This window comes from Etheostoma spectabile, unplaced genomic scaffold, assembly GCF_008692095.1.
Source record: "Etheostoma spectabile isolate EspeVRDwgs_2016 unplaced genomic scaffold, UIUC_Espe_1.0 scaffold00569391, whole genome shotgun sequence".
In the NCBI taxonomy this organism is placed as follows: domain Eukaryota; kingdom Metazoa; phylum Chordata; class Actinopteri; order Perciformes; family Percidae; genus Etheostoma; species Etheostoma spectabile.
Genome location: NW_022605104.1, coordinates 61,540 through 87,059, shown reverse-complemented (window position 1 = coordinate 87,059; position 25,520 = coordinate 61,540). Strand labels below are relative to the sequence as shown.

General features: G+C 44.4%; 1 protein-coding gene across 1 annotated transcript in view; it reads right to left on the bottom strand.

Moving 5' to 3' along the window:
• Nucleotides 1-25,520, bottom strand: part of LOC116684925 (zinc finger protein 658B-like) — a 57,678-nt gene that overhangs the window by 7,403 nt on the left and 24,755 nt on the right. The window contains exon 3 of the mRNA XM_032510299.1: nt 9,993-10,410. Within this exon, the coding sequence (XP_032366190.1) occupies nt 9,993-10,410 (418 nt within the window). The remainder of the gene's footprint in view (nt 1-9,992; nt 10,411-25,520) is intronic.

Genomic DNA, 25,520 nt, shown 5'->3' with positions numbered 1-25,520 from the left:
AGTTCAACTTATAATACATTCCTTCTCTAATACTCTGTAGAACTTTTAGGAGGAACTCCCCTTTAAGAGTTAAACAACATTTTAACATTAACAATCCTGTCAGGATACGTTAAAAACACGAAACAACTCATTACATAGTTAGCACCAATTAGCCTGTGCCTATGTTAATGTTAACTAGCATGTTAGTTAGCAGTAATTAGCCTGTGCCTATGTTAATGTTAACTAGCATGTTAGTTAGCAGTAATTAGCTTGTACCTATGTTAATGTTAACTAGCATGTTAGTTAGCAGTAATTAGCCTGAGCCTATGTTAATTTTAACTAGCATGTTAGTTAGCAGTATTTAGCCTGTGCCTATGTTAATTTTAACTAGCATGTTAGTTAGCAGTAATTAGCCTGAGCCTATGTTAATTTTAACTAGCATGTTAGTTAGCAGTAATTAGCCTGAGCCTATGTTAATTTTAACTAGCATGTTAGTTAGCAGTAATTAGCCTGAGCCTATGTTAATTTTAACTAGCCGGTTAGTTAGCAGTAATTAGCTTGAGCCTATGTTAATGTTAACTAGCATGTTAGTTAGCAGTATTTAGCCTGTGCCTATGTTAATGTTAACTATAATGTTAGTTAGCAGTAATAAGTCTATGTCTATGTTAATGTTAACTAGCCTGTTAGTTAGCAGTAATTAGCCTGTGCCTATGTTTATGTTACCTAGCATGTTAGTTAGCAGCAATTAGCCTATGTCTCTGTTAATGTTACCTAGCATGTTAGTTAGCAGTAATTAGCCTGTGCCTATGTTTATGTTACCTAGCATGTTAGTTAGCAGCAATTAGCCTGTGTCTTTGTTAATGTTACCTAGCATGTTAGTTAGCATTAATTAGCCTGTGTCTATGTTATCTCCTAACATATACCTACCTCTCCGTCTCTGCTGATTGGGAATGATTGAGATTTCTCTTGCACAGCTACCAGAAGACTTACAACTTTCAGACAGGTTGCGCACGTCACATTTACGTCATCAAGCTCAGTTGGAGGCTGCGCAGTAACGCTCAGCATCACCGGGAAAGAGCTTCTAATAGACTTTGTCGGTACACGACTATCACGCATGCGCATAAATACGTATCTGAAAACCCAGCTTTCTCCCTGCACTATTGGTAATACGCATGCGTCGGAAAACTTGACGGCCAAGCATTACAATGGACAGCTTTTTTCTTTTTTTCTTTTTATTAACAAAGGACATTTATATCGCCAGTATGTAAATAGTCAAAAGTTAATTCCAGAGGTGCATAGATTACAAATACATCCGAAAATGCTTCTCATCTTCATTCACCTTAAGTGAATGTAGCCTTGGCCAGGTGGGGTTGATGTCAGCAGGTGGTACCCATCGTTCATTGGGTGTTTCGACCCTTAACCACAACACCCTCCCGATGGTGGGTCGGCAGTGGTGGCCAAGTCACTGCCCATCTTCCCCTCCTGGCTTCCAGCTCAACTCCTCCCTCCTATTCCATAACCAGCAAGAGGCTTTTTCCGCTGCCTCCCCCATCCTGCGAGTTGCTGCCTTTTTCTCTTTCCCTGTCATTCCAATGGCTGTGAGCATTCTCCACACTGACTGAGCGGGAAATCCTCTGCAGCCGACCTCGACAGGGAACAGCCATGCCTGCCACCCTTTCCCCCTGCAGTCATGCAGAAGTTCTTGGTATTTGGAGCTCTTCCTTTCAAAGGCCTGTTCACAGCCCTCTTCCCATGGGACTGTAAGTTCTATGAGGATGATCTTTTTTTCCCCTTCAGACCACAGTACCACATCCGGCCTCAGGGTTGTCTGGACAACCTGGGGGAACTGCAGCCTTCCTCCCAGGTCAACCTTCATTTCCCACGATTGGGCCTTTTGTAGCAGACTGGTTCTTGTTTTAGCTGTAGTTGGTGGCTTTTCCCCTTCTTTTATAAACTGGATAGATGTTGTTTTCCTAAATGTTTGGCGTTTCTTTTTCCTCTCCTGCTCTAAGGTGTTAGCGAGTGTCATGAGCACCTTGTCATGGCGCCATCTATACCTTCCTTGGGTGAGTGCTTTTTTACACCCGGACAGGATGTGTGCCATGGTGCCCCTCTCACCACAAAGCCTGCACAATGGGTCCTCTCTCATGCCCCACCTGTGCAGGTTTGTCGGGGTTGGGAGTGCATCATACACAGATCTCAGCAGGAAGGAGATGCGGAATGGCTCCAGTCTCCATAGGTCCGCCCAGGTGACCTTCCTCTCAGGAAGATCCCACCTGGTCCAGGCTCCTTGGGAGGCCAATTCCACTGCCCTTGACCTTCGTCTTTCCTCTTCCAGTTTTCGTACCTCTTCTTGAATCATGGCTCTTCTATCACTCTTCCCTGCCTTCCTCCACTGTTGGAACTGGGAGGTTCCAAGACCCTGTCTGCCCGTGCATGGTGCTCCAACGACATCACGCAGCCTCAACATGCTCTCAGCCTGTGCAACAGATGAATCAGCTGCCCACTTGCGTCCTGATCTTGTGATGATGCCTGCATGTCTGACTTGTTCATCCTGGGAGTCTCTGTACGTCATTACGACTCTGCACTTTGCAACTTTGAATTCCTCTACCACGGATGACAGGGGAAGTTGAAGCTGTCCTGATCTTATATACAGTCCTACTGCAGTGAAGCTTGGAGGGATTCCCAGCCACTTTCGAAGGTACTTATTGATCTTTCTTTCCATTCCTTCAACGCATGTCATTGGGACCTCATACACAGTCAGGAGCCACATGAGCCTTGGCAGCAGTCCGTGTTGATACAGCCAAGCTTTGAACTTCCCAGGAAGCCCTGATTTTTTCGATCCTCCTCAGCCATTCCTCCATCTGCTTTTCCGTACTGGCTATGCTGTTCCTGTCTGAAAGTGAGTTATCATACCACCTTCCTAGACATTTGATTGGATTCTCCTCTATCGATGGAATCACTTCCTCTTGCACATGCAGCTTGAATCTGTTGGTCAACTTCCCGTTTCTGATCACCATACTTCTGGATTTCTTTGGCTTGAACTTCATTCTGGCCCACGTCGCCATGTGGTCCAGAGCAGTTAGCACCCACCTTGCCTCCACATGGGTAGAAGTTGTCACAGTGAGTTCGTCCATGTAACCTCTTAATGCGTGTTGTCGGATGCCTGACTCCATTATTGGACCCCGGGCTTCCTTCTCTGCAGCTGTTATTAGGAGGTTCATTCCCATGACGAAAAGAATGGGGGAAATTGTGCAACCAGTTACGATACCCTTTTCCAGGCTTTGCCACTGAGTTGTAAAATGTGCCGTCTTGAAACGTAGCTGGATTCCTCTAAAGTAACTGGTGATCATTCCCTTGATGTGGTAGTGGTCTAACGCTGCATGGATGAGAACGTGAGGGATGGATCCATAGGCATTGGCCAAATCCAACCAGACAACAGTCAGGTTGCCTTTGCTGGATTTAGCCTCACGGATCATCTGACTCAGAACTCCGGTGTGTTCCAGGCATCCAGAGAAGCCTGGAATTCCACCTTTCTGGATAGCAGTGTTAATGTATCCATTCTCTGTCATGTACGAGGTCATCCTCTTGGCCAGTACCGAAAAAAAGATTTTTCCTTCTACACTTAGCAGTGAGATTGTTCTAAATTGGTCAATGGTTGAGGAGTTCTCCTCCTTTGGCACAAGACAGCCCTCCGCTTTCTTCCAGCTTGATGGAATGATGCCCTTTTTCCAGATCCTCCTGAACAACTTCCACAACTTCCGAAGGAGCATTGGGCATTTCTTATACACTTTGTAGGGTATACCACTTGGGCCGGGAGCAGATCCTGTTCTAGCCTTTTTTACCGCCTCTTGGACTTCCTTCCAGGATGGTTCACCGATGTTGAGCTCTTTTTCTGGGGTCTTTGTACTCTTGATGCTTGAGTTAGCATCCAGGGCCTGGTTTCTGGAAGCGTCATTATGGGTCTCCCTCAAGAACGCCTCCACATCTTCTCTTGGGCTGGTCAGTCTTCCAGATTTTGCTTCACCCAGCAATGTTTTGGTGAATTGGAAGGGGTCTTTGGTGAACTGGGATCTTTTGTTCTCCCTATTCTTCCTCTTCTTCAGAGTCCTTTCTGCTCTTCGGAGTCTGCAGAGGCGATTTCGGAGTTGACTCGTCAGATCCTTGATTCCTTCCCTTTCATCAGCAGGGGCTCTTTTGAATTGCTTGGTTAGAGTCTTGATTTCTCCCCTCACACGATGAATTTCCCTTTCTCTCCTACTTGGCTGGTATGCAGGCTTGATGTTCACTTTCATCTCCCGAACTCCAAACCGCTCACTTGCCAGGTTATAGGTTATTGTTGTAAGACTAACGACTTTCTGCTCAGCTGTCCCTGCTAGTGTTGTTTCTAGTACTTTGTCAAGATCTTGGTCTAGTTGGAACCATTCTTTGTTGTCGCTCATCTTGGGCCATTTAATTCGTTTCCTCGCAGGCTGGGGTTGGGTTCCTGGGGAGGCATCATTTGGGTCCCTCCTGAGGTCTTGAGGTGATACAGGTGCTGAGAGATCTCCAGTACTGTGGGGTGCTTCCTGCCCGGAGTTCTCCTGCGTCTCACCAGGTGCTAACACTGTGCGCTGCCCCTGTGACCCCTCTTTTCCACAGTTGGTTCGGCTTTGATGTATCTTAAGCCCTCTTTGGTTCTTACAGATCTTTCCGCAATGACACTTTACTCCCAATGCCTCCCCGGTTAATGTCGTTTGAATAAGCCGTCTCTGTGTCCGTAGTTCATTCCTGGCCGTTACCATTGTGTCTGTCCTGTTGAGTCTCTCATCCTCCCCCCCTCTCGGGAGACTCTGGGGGTATTGCTCTGTATTATTTTCTGTAGCTTGAGTTGGTGCCCTCTTGCAAGTGCCGTGAATGAGGTTGCTAACCTCATTCCCCCATGCCAGTCTTTCCTGGAGGTCATCTGTCTTTCCAGCGTCACCAAACTTCCTTGGTTGCCACCCAGACTTTCCTGGAAGTCACTGGTTGCCCAGAGTTTCTAGATTACAAATACATCCGAAAATGCTTCTCATCTTCATTCACCTTAAGTGAATGTAGCCTTGGCCAGGTGGGGTTGATGTCAGCAGGTGGTACCCATCGTTCATTGGGTGTTTCGACCCTTAACCACAACACCCTCCCGATGGTGGGTCGGCAGTGGTGGCCAAGTCACTGCCCATCTTCCCCTCCTGGCTTCCAGCTCAACTCCTCCCTCCTATTCCATAACCAGCAAGAGGCTTTTTCCGCTGCCTCCCCCATCCTGCGAGTTGCTGCCTTTTTCTCTTTCCCTGTCATTCCAATGGCTGTGAGCATTCTCCACACTGACTGAGCGGGAAATCCTCTGCAGCCGACCTCGACAGGGAACAGCCATGCCTGCCACCCTTTCCCCCTGCAGTCATGCAGAAGTTCTTGGTATTTGGAGCTCTTCCTTTCAAAGGCCTGTTCACAGCCCTCTTCCCATGGGACTGTAAGTTCTATGAGGATGATCTTTTTTTCCCCTTCAGACCACAGTACCACATCCGGCCTCAGGGTTGTCTGGACAACCTGGGGGAACTGCAGCCTTCCTCCCAGGTCAACCTTCATTTCCCACGATTGGGCCTTTTGTAGCAGACTGGTTCTTGTTTTAGCTGTAGTTGGTGGCTTTTCCCCTTCTTTTATAAACTAACTATGTAAACATGCAAATAACACCTAAAAGTATTTTCTTTGAACATTTATAACCTAAACTGTAGGGATGAGCGAGTACAGCATTATCTGTATCTGTATCTGTATCTGTTTACCATTAGCCGGATCCGGATCCGTACTCGGACTGGGCGGGGCCTAAACCGGAAGTGGTCATATTTAACCCGGAAGTGTGTCGGGTTCTCTTGAAAGGTGCGGGGCTTTAACCGGTATGTTATTTTAAGCATGCAATTGATATGAGTTGATCAAAAATTGTTATATTTATTCCTGATTTGAAAACTATTTACATGACCGCATCGAGCTTCAGATCAATGGTGTTGTCATGGTAACAAACAAACTATACACAGAACGTTTTGCAACAATTAATACAACACATGCGGTTGCAATCATGAAGTAAAATGTAATGAACAAGAGTTTTAATACTCAATATAACTTTCTTTTTTTAACTTTTTATTTTTTTATGATCAGTGTGATTTTCTTTTTTGGTTCTTTTTTATTTTTTTTATATCCACACCAGGTATATGTGTGTGTGTGTGTGTGTGTGTGTGTGTGTGTGTGTGTGTGTGTGTAAGAGAGAGACACAGAGAGAGAGGGGGCGGGGGCAGCTGACAGTAAAAAAAAAAAAAAAAATCTCCGATGGCAGAGACGCAACGGGAGTCACATTTAAACCGAGCAACACGTGTGAAACCCCACGAGCCCAGAAATCTACTGGTTACTAAGTCTGTAAGGACTATAAACCAAAGTTAAAAACAAACCTGAAGCTGAAGAAACCCTAAACGTTAACGGAACAGATCCGCAGACCCGACTGCCTGCCTGACGGAGCGGGAGCGCGCGCGCACGAGAGAGAGAGAGAGGGGCCGAGAGAGCGCATTTCTCCTTGTTCTGTGTGTGATTGATCCGAGCGGGTTTGTAGGCGGGGGGGGGGCACTGTGATTATCACAGAACGCTGCGCGGCCAGTTGAGGAGTTTTATTCAATCCGAGCACGGATATTGACTCATATTACTCGTAAATGTTCTGTATTTATATAGCGCTTTTCCAGTCTTAACAACTGCTCAAAGCGCTTTTACATCTACAGGAAACATTCACCATTCACACACATTCATACACTGCAGCCGGGGCTGCCGTACAAGGTGCCACCTGCTCATCAGATAAACATTCACACACATTCACACTCCGATGCGCAGCACCGGGGGCAACTCGGGGTTCAGTGTCTTGCCCAAGGACACTTCGACAATGACTGCAGGGGCAGGGATCGAACCACCAGCCTTCCAATTGGCAGGCAACCGCTTTACCACTGAGCCACAGCCACCCCTAGTGCTCGTATGATACTTGTACTCGGCAAAAGTGCTTTATCCGTACCGGATACTCGTTTCAGCCGGATACTCGGACACACAGACACACACAAACAAACACACCCACACACATACAGACACACATGGACACAGACACACAATCATACACACATAGATAGACCCACACAAACACATACACACAGATACACATACAGACACAGAACACACACACACACACACAAATACACACACACACACACACACACATACACATGAATAAATACACAAACAAAAAAACATACACACACATAAACACACATACACATGAATACACACACAAATATACAAACGGACACACACACACACACACACACGAATACACACACACACACGAATACACAAACGGACAAAAACACACACACACACAAACACACACAGACGGCCTCCCAGAGCCCGGTGATTATTTTCGGTGCTTTATGTGCTTTTTCCGATTTCTGCCGATGCAGGGACGTCTACAGAGACGCTTAACAGAGTAGAATAAATACATATATACTGTATAAATATTTATATATATAAACGACTTCAAAGTACTTTTCTCAAATGCCCCGTGAACTGGAGCCTCATACACACACACACAAACACACAAAAATACATACACACACACACACACACACACACATACACCTGAATACACACACACACACACAAATTCATACACACACACACAAACACATACACATGAATGCACGCACACACAAAAATGCATACATACACACACACACACACACACACATACACATGAATACATACACACACCAAAATACATACACACACATAAACACACATACACATACACATGAATATACACACAAATACAAAAACGGACACACACACAGACAAAAACATACACAAACATACACACACACAAACATACACACACATAAAAACACACACACATGAATACACACACACACAAAAAAATACATACACACAAATAAACACACACACACACACACAAACACACACACACACACACATGAATACACACACACACACACGAATACACAAACGGACAAAAACACACAGACGGCCTCCCAGAGCCCGGTGATTATTTTCGGTGCTTTATGTGCTTTTTACATTAAAAGTTCTCTTTATTGCTTTTTTTACCTTTTATTGTTGTTTCTTTCCAACATGTTGGTTGCTTTATTCTATGATGAACCTTTAGACAAACGTTAATGAGACAAACACTAATGAAGCATAATGAAGTAATAAAGCAGCTGAGGGGGAACGTTGAGGCTGCAGTGAGCGGACCTGACCAGCAGAGGGCAGCGTGACTCTTCCTGTCTCCCGTCTCTGCTTCCTTGTAAGTCTAATTAAGTTGCATAACAGGGAAACACACATAAATAAAGACCTTATAAATTAATGAAAGTAAATACAACAACAAAACACACTGTCACACCAGACTCCATGTAAATAACCACTACTTTTATCATCGTAAAACACACTTCATTAAAAGTGGACAGAAACTAAATAAATCTACCAAAAGCCGTCTTGGTTCATCTTTCCACTGTTCCAACAATCACCACTCTGATCTGGTTGGAATAAACTCTTAATTCAACCATTTACATGTGGAGATATGCTGCTCTATACACACTAAAAGTAGTGATTATTTACATGGAGTCTGGTGGAGATATGCTGCTCTATACACGCTAAAAGTAGTGATTATTTACATGAAGTCTGGTGGAGATATGCTGCTCCATACACGCTAAAAGTAGTGATTATTTACATTGAGTCTGGTGGAGATATGCTGTTCTATACACGCTAAAAGTAGTGATTATTTACATGGAGTCTGGTGGAGATATGCTGCTCTATACATGCTAAAAGTAGTGATTATTTACATGGAGTCTGGTGGAGATATGCTGCTCTATACACGCTAGTGATGAGCCGGATACTCGGTACAAGTATTATACGAGTAATGCGAGTCAATATATGTACTCTGATTTAAAGGCCATGTTGCAGGTTAACCACCACTGTTGATTATTAGGTTCAAATAGAGGAATGTTTGGACATATTACAGATTCATTTTATTTAACCAGGAACAATCTCATTGAGCTACAGTAATAATACATAAAAGACAGGACAATGGTTCCAGAAAAAGCTACTGGTTTGGAGTCCCTCCTAACAGAACAGGGCCACCATCAACATGGACAGAGCAGACAGAATCAACGGCAAGTGTACAATGACACATACGCTGATTTGAAGGTGTCTGAGATACCAGCACAGCCAAGAAATTTTTCAGGGGTCAGCAGTAAGGCCCGATCAGGACTCCAATGCAACGCTGCTTTTCAAGCCTGGCTACAGTGCTTTCACCGTCCAGCAGCGCCAGGAATGTATAGGAGTACAGCGTTTATTACATGCTAAAGGCGTCTAAAACTTTATTTATCCGCCCACCCTGAAAGTCCCACGGACGGAGAACGCTCACATTCACTACAGCCAAGAAAGTGGACATGTTCTGTTGGGAGCTGGATAAAGATGATGAAGGGACATCCATGCGAGGCGCTTCAGCAGCTGTGGATTAGTGGAGTCTGGAACACTGTGCAAGGTTGACTTGAGGGAACTGTATGTAAATTTGGGATCCAAGCTTTAAACATTTAACTAGGCTGACTGTTCAATTTATAATCTATATTTATTACTCTCACTAGGATGGTGTGCTTTTTCAGCTGTGGCCTTTGTGGTAAAAAACTATTAATTTATTAGAATGTCGGTAACATACAATAGAGGGCAGCAATACCCTATTGCAGCAACTAGTCTGCCTAATTCAAAGCAGAAGAATGTGTTTCCTTTGGTAGTGTTTTAATGCAAACACGTTATTTTCTAATCTTAAATGGTCATTACTGCTGGTCAGCCTTCAATGAGGAGAGAAGATCAGAATATAACAACACAGCTATCAGGGCATGAGGAGGAGGAAACAGCTTGGCTCTGAAACATCTTCACAATGAGGAAGAGTGAATGAGCTGGTGATTTTTAAGGTGACTACTGTGAGAAAACCTTTTCCCACATTGATCACACCAGTATGGCTTCTCTCCAGTGTGAACACGGCGGTGGCTTTCAAGGTTACCACTCACAGAAAACCTTTTCCCACATTGATCACAGCTGTACGGCTTCTCTCCAGTGTGAATGCGTTGATGCCTTTTTAGGTTATTCTGTTGTGTGAAAGCTGCCCCACATTGATCACAGTTGTACGGCTTCTCTCCAGTGTGAATGCGTTGATGTATTTTTAGGGTACTCAGTTGTGTGAAAGCTGCCCCACATTGATCACAGTTGTACGGCTTCTCTCCAGTGTGAATGCGTTGATGTATTTTTAGGGTACTCTGTTCTGTGAAAGCTGCCCCACATTGATCACAGCTGTACGGCTTCTCTCCAGTGTGTTTGAGTCGATGTCTTTGTAGGTGTCCCTGCTGTGTGAAAGCTGCCCCACATTGATCACAGCTGTGCGGCTTCTCTCCAGTGTGAATGCGTTGATGTGTTTTTAAGGTACTCTGCTGTGTGAAAGGTGCTCCACATTGATCACAGCTGTGTAGATTTTCTCCAGTGTGAGCTCTCAGATGAACCTTTAAATATCCAGATGTTGTGAAGGATTTCTCACAGTGCTGACAGTGGTGACGTTTGCGTCCCTTGCCTCTCCGTTTCTATAGCAACAGACAAACAGAGAGAGTTAGTGAACAACCTTCTTTAAACCCTGGATTTTCTCTTACCCACAATTTTAACTCTTCATTCAATAATTTATGACAAAATGAAGGAAGATATTGCTGACATGTTTTAATGAAAGCAAATGCACTCTGCATCTTCTGAAATATTCTAAATCTTTCAGGCAAACTTTAATGAAACAACTGCAACGCTGTAATGAAACAAGAAAGTGTGGCAGATGATGGTGGACCACCTGAATGCGTAAGCAGTCTACAAATATAATACGAGCACTTTAAAAGTTGGCAGAAGATAATGTTACTCAGGAAATTACAATTAAGATAAAATAAAAACACTTATCTACAATTATAGAATATGATGCATAGCCTACGTACCTCCCTCTAACTCTGTCTCTCTCTTGGACTCTGAAATCTAGAAACTATAAAAATAATGAAATTAATCAACTAAATGTCCACTGTATACATGACTGTTATAGTGTATTCATCAGTTTAAAAAACAGCTAAATATAATAGCATAAAGTAATAATATATAAAAACCATTGAGGTGTCCTTTCCCCTCACCCCAGGATGGCAGAAGTCTGTTCATTCTGTGAATGGGGGGGGACAAAAACCCCTCCCTCCTTGTTGTGACCTTTTTGACCGAGCACCTGAACACACATCACTACTTGACTATTTCCTGCCATTAAACTTCTCACACATTACCAAACAATCATCATAGTACACTTTGACTTTAACATCCTGTATGGCACCACGCCCTCTTCTCTCCCTCAAACCTTTACCATAACCTCACAGGGGGGGTGACTTCTAGCAAGCATAACCTTCTATGTATCAGTGGCCTCCCATTAAAACACTTCCTCAATTGACTGCACACAGCTTCTTTTTCATTGTGGCCAAATATAACTTTACCTGCTGAAATTCTATAATCATGTCTACAGCAAAAGAAATATCTCAACACAATATGCATTTAAGATCATTAAATGAATAAATCAGAGGCTGTGTTGCCTAGTCAAAGTGTAGGACTAACTACCTGTTTTAAAACTGCATCAACAGCTCACAATGTCTCGTTTTTACTTCATTGGCCTACATGAAATAACAAATAAGAAATGAGTTGATATGTGTGAAACATTACAATTTACCAACACATGAATTGATCATTGTGAATGATGTGGGATCTTCCAGCTGGTCACCCTAAAATGCACCAGAATGCGGGAAATCACATCTGCAAAATTCAAAAAGGAACCCCAGAACCCCCCCCAGCACAAACTGCCCTAAAAGGGATGTACTGTTATTCTCATGAATACAAAAAGAAATAAATTATGTAAAGAGATGTGCTGGTGTTGAACCATTATAGAAACACGTGTAGAGGACGTTATATATTATCCTTCATCACTGACTCATTAAGAACTGTATCAGCCTTTTCTAATGATTTCATCAACTGTCATATTATACTCACCAGACTTCTACCAACAATATAACCGGCAGTTTATTAGTCTTCATAGAGGCAACGTAACAGCACCAATGACTGTCACATGGATATTTATTTAAATAATGATCACAATGTTAAAATAATATCAGGATTTTACTGAACAGCAGAATGCTCCTGATGTATATTATATATTGCTAATAATAACAATAAGAAGGTAAAAGCACTGCTGAGTGAACAAAGGCTGTTAGCCTGGTCAGGAACAGGCTAGCTGTTAGCCTAGTTTATACATCCAGAAACCCTGGGAAACCCCGGCCTAATCCACTATCTAGGTTTTGTGAACAGGCCTCCTAGTTTAGACTGGTTGTTGTGTCCTGAACACTGACCTGAATATGGCTGGTACCATAGGCCGGGCCTGCTGCTGGTCCTCTGGGGACCTGGTTGGTCCACTGCTCCGGGTCCTGGTCCTCTTCCATTCCTCTATTATACTAAAATCCAGCAGATCTCCACTGTGGCAGCTGGACTAACTCTGGATTCTGTTGAGTACAAATCAAAGCAGGCAGAGATATTCAGATGCTTTCCTCACATCCACAGGGTCTGATACTGGGCTCGGTGTTGGTGTCCACCTAGTCCTGGTCTTCCTGGCAGGAGGGGGGGGGGGCAAACCCACTCAACCAGTTCTACAACAGCTTTGATTGCCCTGCTTCTGCTACAATGGCCTGCCCAACCCCCATCCCCCCCCCGCCAACATACTTGTATCTGTTCACGGCATGCCCCCCCCCCACCCTCTCACTCACCTCCAGAATCTGTACCCTCCCCCATGCTGCTGCTTACTTTTCCCTCAAGGGCGGTTCCATCCCACCCTCATGAGTAAAACCCATTCCTATTACCCTAACTTTAGCTTTAGCTTGACTGTTGAATTCAGTAAGTGCTACTTGTTGGGGCAGTTGAACATGACAATGCTACAGACTTTAAAAGAAGATGGATGTCATTGTAATCACATTCAGATCATCTATAATGGAGACACTGATGATTATTGTGTTCATAAGTGCTTCTCTTTGGGGTTGTCTTGGTAGTAAGTTCATCATCAGACATATCTCTGAATAAATGCAGAGACAGGCTATTTCACAATTCTTCCCAACACTAGTAAAATGCATTACTCTGGCACCAGAACTACACAAGCACTGACTTGAGTTATGTATGCAGTAAGTGCTACTTGTTGGGGTAGTTTTGCTGACCTCTGAAGTCCAGGATTTACTCCATGAAGAAATGTTTAAAAGGGATATTCTCCATTACTGGTTGAACATTGCTGAAATGTTTTCTAAGTTATTCTTATTAGCTTAACTTTAGCATTTACTTGACTGTTGAATTCAGTAAGTGAACATGATAATGCTACAGACTGTAACTGAAGATGGATGTCATTGTAATCACATTCAAATCATCTCAAATGGAGACACTGATGATTATTGGGTTCATAAGTGCTTCTCTTTGGGGTTGTCTTGGTAGTGAGTTCATCATCAGACACATCTCTGAACATATGCAGAAACAGTCTGTTTCACAATTCTTCCCAACACAAGTAAAAGGAAATCATCTGGCAGAAAAACTACCCAAACACAAACACTGACTTGAGTTATGTATGCAGTAAGTGCTACTTGTTGGGGTAGTTTTGCTGATCTCTGAAGTCCAGGATTTCCTCCATGAAGAAATGTTTAAAGATGCTGAAACAATGCTGAAATGTTTTCTAAGTCATTCTCATAACCCTAACTTTAGCATTGACTTGACTGTTGTGCTACTTGTTGGGGCAGTTGGACATGACAATGCTACAGACTGTAACTGAAGATGGATGTCATTGTAACCACATTCAGATGATCTGAAATGGAGACTCTGATGACTATTGTGTTCATAAGTGCTTCTCTTTGGGGTTGTCTTGGTTGTGAGTTCATTATCAGACACTTACAAATGTTGAGGCAGTACATTTCAGCAGTTGTCCACCGCTGGCTAAATAAATAAAAGAATGGGAGTTTTGGAATAGATATTCAGCACTAACTGGTACTTTCTATTGCTGAATGAGCTCTATCTGGAGGCAAAAGGAGTTGCCCCAAAGAAAGTCATTGGACTCTAATTGACCACTCATAGACTGTTAATGGCATACATTGGGATGATGGTTGTCTATTCATGAAGCCATTCATTACTTACAATAGTCAAGACCACTGACACTTGATCAAAAAGAAGGTGGGGTTGAGTGGAAATGGCTGCATTCAGTATTTAAGATGGCAAATCTGTGTAAGGAACCACTTCCACTGCTTCTATATCACAACACAGAAGATGCCGGAAGAAACATCGGGACTATGGAGAATATGATGAGCAAAGAAGGTTGCTTACTGTTAGACTTTGACGTTGGTCTAACTCAAGCATTGGCATTGGATTGATTTTTGTTAGTGCTAATCTATGGGGTGGTTTTTCTGACAACTGAATCTCAGTATTTTTTCTAAAAACAAAGTAACAGCTATTCTAAGTTGTGACACTAGTTGGAGCTCCACTAACATAGAACGTTCAGGGAACGTTCAGGGAACGATAGGGAACGTTAGTTTTTGGTTCTCTAAAGGATAGTTCAAACCAAACCAAAAACTAACGTTTAACCAATGCAATTTTACACTCAGTCATTTGCATGTAGCTTCTGTCTGGCCATTAAAATTCCAAATAGTGATACGTTTGACTCAGTGGTTATTCATATCTATTCAGAATTGTAATGTGTAGACATTCCAATGCTAAGAATGAGCATTGTGTGACTGATTGCGCCTCTATAAAGTTTTACGTTTGACTTAATGGGTATTCATATCTATTCAAAATAGTAATGTGTAGACATTCCAATGCCGTGTACGAGCATTGTGTGACCACGATTGCTCCTCTATAAAGTGATACGTTTGACAATGGTTATTCATACCTATTCAGTTCAGACAATGCCGTGAACACACTGCATTGTGGGAAACTTATGTACCGGAGAGAGCAACACTCCATTTCAGTTTGAAATTACTTTCTAAAATGCTGATTGGCCAGGTTTCCTGACGTCAAGATGTGTGACGTAACACGGACGTTCCTGATTGGCTGGAAGAAATGGATAAGTACAGAAGAGCCTAGTTCAGCGTTTACTGTCTTGGAAAAACAACCAACGGCAACACCAGTGACCAACGACCAACAACGCTTCTCACAAAAAAGTAAGTGATACAGTTACATGATGTTGTGGTTGTAACACTTTGTTATAGTCTGGCAACAGAGAAGCTCTGTTTACGAAACTGCAGGCTAACCTACTAGCTTTGTGCTACTAGCTAGCTAGCTGCTAACTAGCTAGTAGCACGGCCAAAGTGTCCTGCTGTATCAAGCATTGTGTCTCTAAAAATAGCAAGTTTGACACAATTATTGTAACGCTACGATAACTTTGGTTACTGTTACAGCCAAAAATATTGACTGAGAATAAATGGTCAATGTTTCAGATTGAACCTACATCCAGCTAATCACCACAACCAGTGTTACATGCTGTGCATGCATTCTATATTTTGTGTCATGTTAACCTGCTTGCGGTTTTTCTTTTTTACAAATAGGACCTGTTACTAAATTTAATTTATTTTGCTGGTTCCTGTTGGAGAATTGTTTGAGTGTCCTATGTAGCAGAATGACTCTAACCCAATTATTAATTTCACACAAGCACATTTATTCAATGCAGACAGACAAAAATGCTTTCCGGGCTTTTAAACGAGCTCGGTCCTAATGGGAACTTGTCTAGTACAGAGGTTCCCCAAAAAGGCACTTAGACAATGTTTGTGCTCATGTTTAAAGGTTCCCCTTGTGGAGCCTGATTGGTCAGCTATATGGTTGCTGGGGCACACTCTCTATCCTGCCTCTTCCCTCTTTCTTCTTGCCTATCTGTTTTTTACTCAGTTACCTTCAGTTATCATTTACCCAACAAGACAGCTATGCTCACTCCCTTCTCAGTCTGCACGTCCTGTTCTGAGTTATCAGACCGTCCTTGAACTTCAGTGTCCTTGTCCTCACCACATCCTCTTCTTGTGCTCACTGTAGCTTCTATCTGACTAAGACAGCCCTCCCTGTTCGCTCCTTCCTAGCTGCACCCCAGCTGCAAAGCATAATGTATAATATGTCACACATACACACACACTCTTTGGTTAATACAATTTATACTTTAAGCCAGCTTTTACGTGGCTGTTCCTGGGTGCCCTGCTCATCACCACCTCAGCCATTGTATTATTTTACCACAAATTCCCCCTTTTCGCACCTACTAGGTGCGACCACATTTTACACTATCTGCAGTGCCTCAACGTCCTCCCCGTCCTCAGGCATGGTGAGTAATGGCAGCATCCCAGCGGAGTAGGGAGGCGGCGCTTTTTCTTTGGACAAGGCAGTGGTGATGAGCCGGGATATCATGGTCCGCAGGCAGGGCACACAGCAACACCCACAGGTAACTAGAATAGCGAGAAAAACAGCGATAGATGTCAAACAAGCAGTGATAAGATTCTTCCATTTGCCAAACATGGTTATCATCCACCCCTCAAATGGATTTGATACACCTGAGGCGTCATGCATCTCCTGGGAAAGGGCTCGAAGTTGGTTCAAAGCCCTGGTGACCTTCCCGTCTGGGGCAGTGTTGTTAGGAATGACCGTACAGCACATCTCTCCGAACATGGAACAGACACCTCCCTTCTCGGCCAGCAACATGTCCAGGGCCATCCGGTTCTGCAGCGCCATCAATGATGTAGGAGCCATCTGCTCTGCCAGCCCCTCGATTGCATCCCTAGTGGCATTACTCAAACGCAACACATTATAATGAACAAAATTTATACGGTCAACATTTTTGTTTGGAGTTACTGGAAATAAGGCTGAGAAAATTGGGATATTTTCAAACCCAGCGGCAATTTGATCTGCTATCTTATATTCATTGGGGACACCTCTGGGGACTCCAATGCTATCCATATAAGTGGGGGTTCCTAGGAATGGATCAAATTTCGGTTTGTAAGCTCCTGCCGCTAGCACATGTCTTCGCCTCCTAACGGTGAGTTGCACTGCCCTATGGGGTGTGTACTGTATCTTGTTGCCCACTAGGGAAATGGGCATGGCTAGCCGGATCATGGCACATACTCCGTGTGTTCTGTTTGGAAACTTTATCTGTGAATAGATGCGCAGGCCTCCACAGTAATAAAACAATCCAATTCTAGCTTGGGGTCCTATCTGTCCTTGCTCTTGAGTCGTTATGTTACACCAATCCGGGGGAATCTTTCCTAACTTTACAGTGGGCTTAACCTGGCCTGTGAAATTATAACAGTGATATCTTGCACCTTCCCCCTTTAGAGCAGTGAAATACCCAGGTTTTTCAAATCCTGGTGGAAAAACCGTACCTAGCGCACTGCAATTAGGAGTCGGCACCTTGGTTCGAGTTATATTTAGCATGCATTCATATCCTAGTGGGTCTGTGTCTGGATAGAGGGGAGCTGGGTTGGTGAACATAGAGGGCCGTGCCGCTGCACATGCGACACATCCCCCCATGTATTGGTCCTTTGCATTTTGTATAAGCCATTTTACCCACAAATTGTCATTTCCTGCTCCTGAGGCTAACTCTAACAAGTCTTCTGGATTCATTCTGGAAAAATCTTGTATTATTACATCTCTATCCCTGAGGGGCGCTCGGTCTATCTTATTGGGAAGATCTGTGGAATTTGTCTCGGGTGGAGGAGGTACTATCTCAATCTGGAGGGGAGTCAGTTGATCGTCTCCTGACTGATAAACTCCTATTGCAAACATCCATACCTTATTTCCCTTTCTGCTTTGATGTGCTTTATTTATGGACAAAGTCAAGGGGTTCTGACTTGTACTCTAGTCTCTTTGTATGGTCAATATGTTCCAGTCATATTTGTCATCCACCCACCATCTTGCTTTTGGAGCCCAATTTCCTGTAGTCCACCCTACTCTATTCCAGCTGTCACACAAGTCATATACTTCCCCTCTGTTGTTGTCTTTTTCACACGCCGCCATTCTGCCCCCGTCACAAAGATATACATCTTTCCCTCGGTATGAACTATTCCGTCCCCCGCAGTCTATGGCCTGACACAAGTCAAAAGTGAATGCAGTGGTCGTTCCTTCAATATATTCTAACACTAACCGGGCTCCGCATCGTGGCCTGGGGCTAGGTGTAGTTTGAGTCCGGGTCTGTCGTTTGGTTCTGTTCAAGGGGGGATTCTGAATTGGTATAAGGGGCCCTTGTGTCTTGTTGACCTTTTCTGCCAATCTTTCTAACTCTTCCAAGCCCCAAACTAAACATGCCCCACCTATTATTATTAGGATCACTGCTCCCACAGTTACCCTTCTCCCAAATCCCATTTCTTTCCATGTTGGTGGTCTATGTTGGGGGCCCATTGGGCCCCCAAAACAGCGCTTCCAATTATACATTTTTAACAGATTGCCTAATTTCCGCCAATGAGCGTTCTGGAGGAGCGGCTGGGGCACAATGTGTCAGGTGATGCCAAGGGGCCCCCTTTTTGCCTTTCACCTGGACCGAGTGTGAAGTAACCTCCTTCACTTCGTAGGGCCCAGTCCACCTGGGGTTAGTCCACTTTCGTTTGTGAACCTTAACCCTGACCCAGTCGCCTACCTTAACCGGTAGTGGGCGTTCCTCCTCTGGTCTCTGGTACGCCACCTGCACCTGGGTAGAGAGGGCTGAAACCAGAGATGTTAGCTTTTTCATGTAATCTGACATTTCTACCTGTTGCACATCCAATGAGGGCATATGACCTCCATCATTGGGTGGCCCAGGCATCTTTCTTCCTGTCAGTATCTCATGCGAGGAAAGATGTGTTTCTCCCCCTTTTGCGGACCTCATAGCCATGAGGGCCAGGGGCAGAGCATCTACCCACTTCAACTTACTGTCTGCACACACTTTGGCTATCTTAGCCTTCAACGTCTGGTTTGCTCTTTCCACCAGTCCCTGGGACTGTGGATGATATACCGAACCAAATGAATGTGTGATCCCTAATGCAAGTTCCACCTCCTGGAGCAGCTTGTTGTTAAAATGTGTCCCATTGTCGGACCTGATCTGCCTGGGTACTCCGTACCTTGGTATGAGCTCAGTCTTGAGCCACTTCACGACTGTTTTGGCATCTTCATGTCTGGTAGGAATTGCTTCTACCCATCTGGAAAATCTGTCTATCATTACCAACAAATACCTTTTTCCTTGTACTACGTTCTCTGCCCCCATGTCTGTGTAGTCTATGCTGATGTCTTGGAAACATGCTGACGGGACCGGGAACGCTCCTTGTAATGTGGTGAATGGTTTTCGCGGGTTAAAATCGCCACATACATTGCACTCCTGGCAAAAGTGTGTGACCATATCTCTCATATTGGGGTGCCACCACAGCTGAGAAATGTTTTCCAAAGTCTGTTTTCGGCTTTCGTGTGTGGGTCTATGCGCCTCTGGCAACAACAGTCTACACATTTCAGCTGAGGCCGCCAACTTTCCTTGGTGAGAACGCCACAGCCCTTGTTGATCTTTGGTGGCCCCATGTCTCTTCCATTGATTCCACTCATAGGCTCCTGCCTTTGTCTGCATTTCTTCAATGTCCTTGGGCGTGAGCGGAGTAACTTGTTGCCTCGGTTCTACTACCGTCACCATCTGTTTTGATGTATATCCCCCAGCCCTTTTTGCTGCTCCGTCTGCTGCTTCATTTCCAGCGCTTACTCGCCCCTGGCTACTATCATGTCCTTTGCACTTCATTATTGCCAGTTTTTGGGGTAATTCCATTGCCTCCACCAAGTCCATTACTTCCTTTTGGTGTTTAATTGGTGCCCCCGATGAAGTCAAGAATCCTCTTCTTTTCCACATTATAGCATCCAGGTGGGCAGTTCCATGTGCATATGCTGAGTCAGTGAATATATTTACAGTTCTGTCTTTGCTCAGTCTTAATGCGGCTGTGAGGGCCATGATCTCTGCTCTTTGTGCGGACGCTGGCTGTGGTATTACTCCTGATTCCAACTCGACGTGGTTCCCGTCTGGAAGTTGCTGCACCACTGCATAGGACGCCCGATTTGTGCCTTCCTCTGTTCGATAACAGCATCCATCTGTGTACAGCCACATGTCTGCGTCCATGATGGGTTCATTTTGCAAGTCATCTCGGACTTTACTTTCCACTGCTGCTTGTTCCTCACACACATGCGGGTGTCCTGTGGCTGTTATGGTGTCTGCCATGTTGATGCCTTCTGTGGTGTAACTGATATGCGGTTGTGTGCATGTGGCTTGCAATTTTGTCCGTCTGGCTGCGCTGTATGAGAATTCTTTGCTTGTGAGAAAGGCTGTAACACCATGTGACGTATGTATCATCAATGGGTGACACATCACTACATGAGCAGTCTTGTCGATAGCCTTTGCCAGTGCAGCCACATATCTTGCACATGATGTTTGTCCTTTTTCCACCGTGTCCAGTCTTGATGAGTGGTACATCAACACGTGTCTCTCTCCCCCTTTTTTCTGAAAAAGCACGGCGTTGAGAAAGCCGTGTTTTTCAGAAACATCCATGTGAAAAGGGAGGGTATAGTCTGGTGAAGTGAGGATGGCAGCCTGCGAGAGTGCCTGTTTTAGGTCAGACTATATTGGTAGGTGGGGGTTCCTGGACGGCGGGTAGCTGTTTTCCCTTGGGTTTCTGCTTAGTCAGGTCTTCCAGCTGCTGTTTCAATACCTTGGCCTGTAACTGCTTTAGTTCATCATCCTGATTGGCTGATGTTCTCTGGTATTTGGACAGGTAATGGCGGACATGTTCTGACCAGTGGGCATCAGTCATGGTTTTCAGTCCCACCACACCATCGAGCTGAGTCTGGACTGTGGGTGGCAACCCTTGTATGACACCATGCCTAAAAAGTGCAATCGTGGTTTGCGAATGATTCCAGGGTTCGCGCATCGCCTTCTGCCAAACTCGCTTAGCACGATCAATATAAGCGTCATAATTTTCATCTGTATTTCTTTTTAAATCATGCCATGCGGTCTGATCTCCGGTAGTGGGATATCTAGCGTGTAGTTCTCTCCACAAGTAGGGGGCGAAAGTAGCTGCTAGTTGTGAAGAGGGAACTGTGGGGCCTACACCTGCGGCTGCTAATGTGACTGTAGCTTCGTCTACGCCCATGACTCTCGAGAGAATCGCTCTGTAATCTCCCAAACATAATTCAACGCCAGCCGTAAGAGCTGCCAGTGTGTTTTGAAAGTGTTCAGCCCCTCCTGTGAGGGCGGGAAGTTTGGCACATAAAGTGTCCAAGTCCCCGAAGGCGTATGGAGTATACACCATGACTCCTCCCCCCTGTCCTGCCATTGGGCGCAGAGGAAGCTGTGTCACAATCATAGCTGCTTTGTCTTTGTCAGTGTCCTGCTCTGCTGGATTCCTTTCCCTTTCTTCTTGTACCTCTCGTGCTAGCTCTAAAATGCTCTGGTTCAGAGCCCTCTGGCATCTAGCAATGTCTTCATGCTCTTTCCTGAGTCTGTCCTGTATTCTAACTGACCTCCTGAGGGCTTCTCTATCTGGGTCTTTGTTAGTCAACTTGCCTTTAAACGTTCCCGCTACAAAGACATCATCACATTCTGTGTTATTAGACTCTCTCTTCCTACTTCGGTTCCTGTCTTCACTTCTTTCCTTAGCATCATCACCTGAGTCCTCATCACTGGCTAGATCAGATTCTACACTGGACTGTGGGGTTGATTGGACAATGGTGGGTCTTTTTGGTCTCACTACTGGCTCTGTTTGTGGGGTTGACTGATGGAAATGTTCAGGATTGTTGGTCACAAATTGACTATCAAAAGGATTTGAGGTAACCATACTGGGGTCAGGCATGTAATTGCTGGCAAGAGCAGACGCTCGTGCTGTGGGAACTGATTTCGCTACTGTCTCCTTGGCTACAGCCTGTAAATAACACTCAACGCTTTGCAATCTATTAACAATGTCGGGTATTTGGGGATCTTGGGGTATGTCGAGTTGTAATGCGTTTGGCTGAAGGCGCGCGGTAACTACTGGAGCCTGTGTTACTGGTTGGGGCGCAGTCGGTGTGGGACCGGAATATGCCGGTGGATGATCATTAATGGCTAGAGTACTCAAGTCAGGGTAAAATGGGTTATTTTTACTGAGAAGATTTGGGTCCAAATTTGGGTCCTTTTTTTCGCGGTCAGGTTCTTCGGTTGATACAAGTTTAGGATCAGGTTTTTTTGTTATCAATTGTTTTTCCATTGCCTTCGTCAGCTGGTTTCCAACCTCCCATTTGTGTTTTTCTTCCTCATACTTTTTCTTTTTTGGTTTTGTCAGCTGCAGTCCCTTTTTTCCTTCCTCAATCTCTGACTCTCTCCTCGCATGTTCTAATTTAGCTAGTTCATAGTTCACTATTTTGCTAACTTGGTCCGGAGACGGCGCTCCGCGAACAGGTATCCATCCAGCACGTTCCCATTCAGCTATTAACAATTTTCCTTTCTTCACATCTCCCTTTTTCCTTCCTTGCTTCAAAGCCTCTTCTAGCAACTTTCCATATGTGGTAGACATGTCTCACTTCAAATACAGCAAACACATATATCCTATAAAATATGACAATAAAAATATCACAATGGCTATAGCGAGTGTTCTCCACAATCTGCTAGCCTGCTTTGCTTTTTTGCTTAGTTCAGCATAAGATTCACAGTCGACAAAGTGGCCCGCCTGGCCGCTATAATCAATATGTGGGGGCAAATCTGCCCCTCCGCAGAGACAAACAGGCAACACCAATTCTACTTCAGGAGTGGAAATCACAATAGCACCCTCATCATTCTGTGAATTATTGTGTTGTCTAGACAAATATGTAACTTCTTCTAATGAGTCTATGGATAATTCAAAATCAGGCATCTGAACTATCTGTCCATAGCAAGCTCCTACCCAATTCTATGTTATTCTTCTGACTGTATGTCCCTTTTCTTCTCCTACCTCATAAATATTTTATTATCTGAACTATCTGTCCATAGCAAGCTCCTACCCAATTCTCTGTTATTCTTCTGACTATATGTCCCTTTTCTTCTCCTACCTCATAAATATTTTATTATAATTCCTCAGACCTCGTCACACAATACGACCTATAGTTTTCCACTTTATCTCAATTCTTTCAATCAACTAAAACACCTTTGCCCAACATTTTAGTCTGTCTTTAATGCAATTCATCAGCAGGAGCAGGACATGCGAACAAACAGTTCTGATCACATTCAATTTAGCGTCTTCAATGACAGAATTTTAATTAAAAAGGCTTCTGCTCACCTGTTTTGTTGAGAGCGCTCAGTGATCAACCCAGTCCGTCACTTATCCTGCATCCGGCGAATCTGCAAAAGCAGCGTTGGTGCCGGACAACGGTACAATACCGCGTCCTGGCACAATTCTCCTGTTCACTCCTGTCCCGGGTTTCGGCACCAAATTTTGTTGGAGAATTGTTTGAGTGTCCTATGTAGCAGAATGACTCTAACCCAATTATTAATTTCACACAAGCACATTTATTCAATGAAGACAGACAAAAATGCTTTCCGGGCTTTTAAACGAGCTCGGTCCTAATGGGAACTTGTCTAGTACAGAGGTTCCCCAAAAAGGCACTTAGACAATGTTTGTGCTCATGTTTAAAGGTTCCCCTTGTGGAGCCTGATTGGTCAGCTATATGGTTGCTGGGGCACACTCTCTATCCTGCCTCTTCCCTCTTTCTTCTTGCCTATCTGTTTTTTACTCAGTTACCTTCAGTTATCATTTACCCAACAAGACAGCTATGCTCACTCCCTTCTCAGTCTGCACGTCCTGTTCTGAGTTATCAGACCGTCCTTGAACTTCAGTGTCCTTGTCCTCACCACATCCTCTTCTTGTGCTCACTGTAGCTTCTATCTGACTAAGACAGCCCTCCCTGTTCGCTCCTTCCTAGCTGCACCCCAGCTGCAAAGCATAATGTATAATATGTCACACATACACACACACTCTTTGGTTAATACAATTTATACTTTAAGCCAGCTTTTACGTGGCTGTTCCTGGGTGCCCTGCTCATCACCACCTCAGCCATTGTATTATTTTACCACATTCCCATTTCAAAACTACAATTAGAAATCCTGTCACATGTATTGTTAACACTGCACATTTTTTGATTTCAGTAGGAACACATTTGTTGCATAACAACTGTCCACGATGAAAAGGAAAGATTGGCAAGATTACACAAAGCGCTGGAAGAGGGCCCAACGAGAGATGCTACTACTGGACCGGGCTCTTCTTCAACAACAACAACCACCACCACCACAACCACCACCACCACCACCTTATCAACACCCACTGAAGCAAATGCCTGAGGAGTGTGAAGAGGAGCCAGAACTTGCTGTGAATAATGCCAGCAGCTCTAAGGGGGACAGCAGCAGCGTTGCTTCGGCATCTTGTCAGGAAATGTGGGAGACGCCCATGGACAAACTTATGAATGAGACAAGTGACTCCTGCAGCGAGTAACGCAAGCCACTAAGTTCCCTCAGAAACGTCTTACAACACTGGGCCTTAAAACACCAGATTCAGCACTCTGCTCTTGATGATCTTCTTGTGGGACTGAAAGCCAATGGGCATCCAGAGTTACCTTCAGCAGGTACAGTTGCTTAGAATTTCGCATTTGCAATGAAGTACAATTTAATGGTAAGGATCACTAGAGTAACATAACGTTTTTGTTGTTTCAAACAGAAGAACTCACACAGAGGGAGGTGAGTCATTCCACAGAGGGAGGTGAGTCATTCCACAGAGGGAGGTGGCTCAGACAGGAAGATGGAAATGAGAGGTAAGAAGACTCAAGTTGTTCACATGCATGTGTGTGTGTGTGTGTATGATAACTGAGTACTAAACAAACACTTTTTTTTCCCTTAGGGATGAGGGCATCCATAAACGGAATGAGGGCATCCTTGCACCGCATGGCACAGGTCATCCATGATCTGAAGGATCAGACAGATGAGCTCTTAAAGCGCTCCCTGTCACCTCCTGCTCCTCCTGTTGAAGACTTTGTGCTGTCACCCTGCTCGACTGTCACCGAGCTGCTGGAGTTTGACAGGACTCTTTGTCAACCGGAGAGGAGGACCAATATGGTAATTAAGTGGCCATAGTCCGGCCCTAAGATGAACACTATAAAATTACATAAAATCCAATATCTTAACTGAACTGACTTCTCTTACAAAATGAGATTGTACAAGCTCTGCACTATATGTATAATTTGTTACTATATGTTTTACAGCAACTTTTCCTGTCAACCCTCGGTGGTTGTGCTGGAGGTGATGCCATCCGCCGCATGCTGCGGCGAGTTGCAACAAACGAGGTGCTGAGACAGTACAGCCTGCGGGGAAGAAAAACCAAGAGGGCCTTCCAGGACCTGGCTGT